This window comes from Toxorhynchites rutilus, chromosome 2 (assembly GCF_029784135.1).
Source record: "Toxorhynchites rutilus septentrionalis strain SRP chromosome 2, ASM2978413v1, whole genome shotgun sequence".
Taxonomy (NCBI): Eukaryota; Metazoa; Arthropoda; class Insecta; order Diptera; family Culicidae; genus Toxorhynchites; species Toxorhynchites rutilus.
Window position 1 is genome coordinate 253,269,473 of NC_073745.1, and position 6,234 is coordinate 253,275,706.

Here is a 6,234-nt window from a genome sequence, read left to right on the forward strand (position 1 = left end):
TATGTTGGAGCATACCACTTCCTTAATATATGCAAAACAAACCGCTAATAAGGAAAAAGTAACGCAAAATCGATCATTTTTCCCAACCTTCGAGTAATTATTGCACGAACTAAGGGGCTGTCCACATACCACGTGAATACAAAAATCGCGATTTCAGACACTCACCTCCTTCCCCTCCGTGGATGAGCGTGGGCATTGACTATACCCCAGCCCCTGTTGTCCATGTGAGCATTCATTGATATTTTTATTAAAAATAAGAACGCAAAAAAAACAAATAAAATATTAGAAAATAAATTATATGTTCAAAAGGCAGCCGACAGTGTATCTGATATACGGTTCTAGTTCTTCTGTTCATTATGACCTTGCGTATTGTGAAATATATCCAACAACGGAAAATACCGATTTATCTCCATTATCGAATTCCAATTCATCTTCCTAGCTTGAGACTCTGTTCTGCCTCAATATATCAGCTTGACCAAAGGCGACGACCTTTTTCGCCATCGTTCGAAATATTTTCAGTGTAAGCATTCCCGCGCATATTTTGGCCACAACGTAATGAAATTGTGTTTTATGTCGACCAATGGTGTCTAGATCATTTGCCACGTTCTCATGTACATACACTGGAGGCTACTCAAACCACCATTTTTACTAGTGATGAAACGGATAGCAGTTTGGCCGGATACCGGATATCCGGCAAGCTTCGAGGCCGGATATTCGATTTCATATTTACGAATAGGAAACGGGGAGGAACTGCATGAAACAAATAAAGGAATACATTTTAAAGACAAATGTTTACAATTTTTTATTTTTTATTTAAAAATAATGAACGATGATTAAATTTTCCGTTTAGAATGAATATCCTTTGATGGTGTATCATGTTTTCTGCAAAAAATCTTGAACAGGTTTCTTTTCTGATAAGAATTTTCTATTTGTGGATTGTGGTTGTGGATGTTGGATATTTTGAATTAATTCCAATACTGGTCGGTTAAAAATAAGTACTACGAATTATAATAAGCAAATAACATCAATCAATTGTTTTCATTCAAAATCAAAAAACTTAGAACAGTCTTCAGAGATGATATTCTGAGAAAAAGCACACAAATTCACAACAGTGGTGCAGTGCATTCGGCGTCTTCAGGAATTTGAAGAAAAAACAAAAAAAAAAGTTTTGGGCTCTCCTGTATATTCAAGGTAATTTCGCATGTTCCTGCCTAAAAAAAAGGTATGCGGATAAAGATGAAATTGCAGATAAAACATCGAGCTCACCACATATGAGAGCATTTTTAAACACTGGATTGGGAAGTCATTTCAATTACTTATGAGAAGATTCAAATTATCTAATTTCAACCTATTTGGGTCCGACTTTCAAGTTTTTGAAACGGAAACAACTCAGCAGTAGGCGTAGAACAAGATACACACTACAAAATGGCGCAGCTTGGCTGAAACCACCCTAAATGGGTTCGTTGAACTGATTGAGAGCTAAATGAACGTTATTGTTATTCATGTGGAATTGACGTTCATTTTGTAAAGGGGTGAGAGTTTTTCCATTTGGATCTATAGTTATGAAACATTAGAATTTTAGGTTTTTGAATGTTTCGCGGATACAACAATAAAGTTCAAATTATCAATCTAATAAATAAGTGTACGAGAATATTGAAAATAAAGCTACTCTAACATGGATTGTAAGCAATGTCCTGGAAAAAAGGTAATGAAGATGGTAGAGTTTCGAGTGACATAGCATGCGCTGCCAAAACTTTTTCTCAAATAGTGACGTCAGTCGTTGTGTTTATCTTTGATTGCCCACTGCATCCGTGTGAAAATGCTTTTTTCAATAATTCTGTTATCAATGAAATAGATACATTTTATTGATGTTCCCGCGTTAATAAACATAATGTGATAGCGTGCAATGGACATTTGTGAAATCACGTCGAAGGAAATCAACAAAAGTGATGTTTTAGTAAAACATTTTCACTCCCCCACGGCCATAGAAACAAAGGAACTTTTCTTATTTTAACGATACCATATTAACCCTTTCCCACACAACATCAAGTCTCACTCGTGGGTACTTGAACAACATAAGGCGCTAGAACGCTCAGCGGGCTATTTCACTAGCCCGCTTGATGACACTTGATGTTTGACGTATTAAATAATAGGGGAAAGAGTTAATATTGCTATGCTTTCAGTGTGGGTGTGTGTGATGTGAGAAAATAGTCTTCAATTAAGCAACGTTCACTGAAAATGTTACTGCTTTCGAAGACTAAAACTACGACTACTCTCTAAGTTTTTTCACCATATTAATAAGGGAAATAGGCTATAATACAATTGTCATCCGTCAAAAGACAAAAATTTGCAAGATTTCATGAGAAATTTGGCTCAAACCATCATGAAACCGTGAGTATTTTGAACATTGTTTTGTTTCTTCCATATACACTTCGTAAAGAACGCAAATAATTACGAAACCATATTTTGGTCGCCAATACAAATATACTTCGCCTACTGCTTCACCTCGATATGTACTCATTGGATTGTAAGTGTTGTACAATGATGTCATGAAAAGAAGTCCATACTTGCATTATGTATTAGGGGTGGTTAGTTTTTTTTAATACGATTTTAAACACATGTTGAAATATTTTTTGTGCTGTTTGAGAATATCTTCTCGACATCTCTATGTTTGGTTTCAAGAAGTGTCACAAAACAAATAAATGGGCTAATTTCACCCTAGCAACAGTTTCGTGAGCATATGTTGTGATTGCTACAAAGCTTGCAAGTAACCGGTGCTACCGGTGCTACCGGAACCGTCGAAGCATAGTCAATAGAAGTGATAAGCCAAAAAAATTTAGTAAACTACAATGAAGGTGTTCAACTTAAATGTTGGCATTCTTGGCCATGTCGACTCTGGGAAAACAACACTGGCAAAGGCGTTAAGTAGTATACCTAGCACTGCGGCATTCGACAAGAACCCACAGTCTCAGCAACGAGGAATTACCTTGGATTTGGGATTTAGTGCACTAGTATTGGATCTTCCTGACCACTTCAGAGAGAACTGTGGCGATTGTGACAAGCTACAGTTTACTTTTGTGGATTGTCCCGGTCATAGTAGCCTCATACGTACCATTATTGGAGGAGCGCAAATCATCGATATGATGATACTTGTAGTGGACATAGGAAAGGGAATCCAGACACAAACCGCGGAATGTTTGGTCATCTGTGAACTTACTTGCCGGAAAATAATTATTGTCCTAAATAAGGTAGATACTGTCGAAATAGACGAAAGGCCCAAAGTAATTCAAAAAAGAATAAAGAATATAAGAAAAATACTTGGAGGCACTGATTTCACTGGATGCGACATTGTTGCTCTATCGGCAGCAAGTGGAGAGAAATTGGAAACGTTAGTAACTGTCCTGCAAAAGTATGCATTCGTTCCAGAGCGTCAGTACGATTCGCCATTCCTTTTCGCTGTAGATCATTGTTTCGCTATAAAAGGCCAAGGAACGGTTTGTACCGGAACAGTGCTACAAGGACAGGTTAAATTGAATGAAGATGTGGAAATTCCCAAGCTGAAGCTTGTTAAAAAAGTTAAATCAATGCAAATGTTCAAACAAAACCTAAATGTAGCACGTCAAGGTGACCGGATTGGCATTTGCATTACCCAGTTTGATCCAAAACTGTTGGAAAGGGGAACAATTTGCAAACCGGGCTATGTATTGGATATCCATGCAGCGATTCTACGGCTGCATGTAATCAAGTACTATAAAGCTGTTATCAAGAGTAAAGCAAAATTTCACATTACTTGCGGATATGAAACAGTCATTGCAACTCTCACTTTTTTTGAAGGTTCCAGTAGCGCTTTTAACGTATCAGAACAATATAAGTATCTCTGCGAAACTAATCCCGATGGACAAGAACAGATACAGTTTTTGTTTGCACTGTTGGAGTTTGAAAAACCTGTTCAAGCCACGCAGAATGCTTTAATTATTGGGTCCAAACTGGATACCGACATTCACGCGAATCAGTGCAGAATTGCTTTCTACGGCCACTTAGACTTCATTATTTCGGACAAAAATTACGCTACGAGTCTTTTGCCACAGCTCAAATTGTTTAAAGCAAAAGAAAAAGTTGGAACTATCCAAAGGGTTGTAAGCGAAACTGAGCTGATTGCTGCGGGGTTGTTCAAGAAAGTGGGTAACAACCGGCAGGATTTCATCGGCTTCAAAGCACAGCTTTGTACAGGCGAATGGGGCATCATTGCAGATACTTTCGGAGCTACCTCGAAAGTTAGACTAAGATTTTCGTCACCACTGACGAGACAGACGCTAGATTTGTTTGTAATGAAAGACAAACAGATGAAAGTACTAGTTAGATATAAGAAATATATATTTAAACAGAAGAATGGCGTTAATAAAATTGTACAATAACGAACCATATTGCTATTTTCTTTTACTACACATTCAATGTAAGATCAATGTAGTTATACGGAATGCAGCAAAAATTATTACCATGCATTTGTCAATACCTTGGGAGTAATTGTATGTAATACTTATAACAGACATACAACTGTACTAGCGTTGTAGTTCGAAAATTGTATGTCTGTCACCATGTACAGCGCTAGAACCATGCAAGCAACTCGGTACAATCGCTGTACCTGTACCGATCTATTTTACCGCTGTACATGGCTACAGTTGTACACTGTGCATCGCCATAGTGGTGGGTAGCATGATCAAATCGTATCAAAACACTTGGCAAACAGTCTTTTCACTGACTTTCTCTTGAGTTAATTAGTCCGCATCATATGCGTATATTACGCTGATGCAGTTTGTGTGACGTATAAGCATATAATTTAAATCGATTTAGTACTGTAGTAAATCGTGTTGCATGCTGAAGAAAATCATGAAACATTAAATCATATTAGATCCTAATAAAGAACATATTACATCATATTGAAATGTCTATGAAATGCTGATGCAATCGAATGTTTTAACCGCTGTTGAATTAAATTTCAGATAGCCGCGCGAGATAGCTGGTGGATGATAATCCAGACGACCGGAATTCGAACCCACATCGGAGCAGTTTTCACCAAACATCAATCTGTGCCATTTTATACATTCATATTCCTCTCCCAATACAAGTCAATCAAACAATTATTATTTCTACAAACATAAATACTCATATATAAAAATGGCGATTCATGAGGCTATAATAAACATTTCACGAAAATATTTTGCGCCATTTGTTTTTTTTTCTATGTCTGTAATAAATCGTATATCAGTATGGTATTGGTGCTTTAACAATTCATGAATATATTCATATTAGATCGCAATTCAATTTCAACATAATCGCTATTATAGCCGGTCAAAGTTGCATATTCATCCAAACAAATTCGGTAAGCATTTGCCATGTACGTATATGGCCTCCACTTTTGCATGCATATGCCAGTTAGGCGCATTATATGTCAACCAAATTTTAGGGCATATGATGTTATATATACGCTTGTTATGCGATTGAATGTTTGCTGGGATAGCTTCTATTGAGCTGAGTCTATCTGAATGGATAAAATAGAAATCGACAGCGATCGTCGTTGACGTGGCAAATCGTTAGTCTCTTCTCGACCGTATTTCAATGTTTTATACCATTCATACACCCGTGTTTTCGACATAATTGAGTCACCAAATGTGTTCTGCAATTTTTTCAACGATTTGGCACAAGAAGCTCTATTTGCAACAAAAAATTTTACACAACATATTTAAGGTGAAGGTGGAAGCTAGCCATTGTAGTAGTATAGGTAAACCCACGTGTAAAAATGGCGTCAAGTGTTTGTGAGAGAAGAGCAAAGCACACGTAAATAGATCAAATCACTTATCAGACTGTGTGGCGCTCCATTGACACGAGTCTTTGAATACATTTGAAAAAAATAACAATTCAATTCTAAAGTAAAATGTATGAATGATATGTTCCGATGAACAATCTCTATATATATATAAAAATGTTCTGTTCGTTTGTGTATAAGAGACGAATGAACTCTCTGAGTTTAAAGTCTCTTTAATTCAATACCGTTACCGTTTGTGTACGCGTCAAAAACTGGAAAATTGCGGAACCGATTGTGCTCAAAGTTGGACACAATATACAATCCACTTCAAGAGGTGTTGTTAAGGCATAAAAAAATTGGAAAATTGGAAGAAAAATGATTTTATTTATGGCCAGAGTGCGTTTCTGAAATTGAGCTTCAAATGAAAATCG

At 36.8% G+C, this 6,234-nt stretch overlaps 1 protein-coding gene across 1 annotated transcript; it reads left to right on the forward strand.

Moving 5' to 3' along the window:
* Positions 1-2,684: 2,684 nt before the first annotated feature.
* LOC129768192 (selenocysteine-specific elongation factor) lies at positions 2,685-4,956 on the forward strand. The gene is made up of 2 exons (XM_055769663.1): positions 2,685-3,768; positions 3,835-4,956. Exons 1-2 carry the CDS (start codon positions 2,850-2,852, stop codon positions 4,413-4,415), a joined length of 1,500 nt encoding a protein of 499 aa, XP_055625638.1. The 5' UTR covers positions 2,685-2,849; the 3' UTR covers positions 4,416-4,956.
* Positions 4,957-6,234: the final 1,278 nt, after the last annotated feature.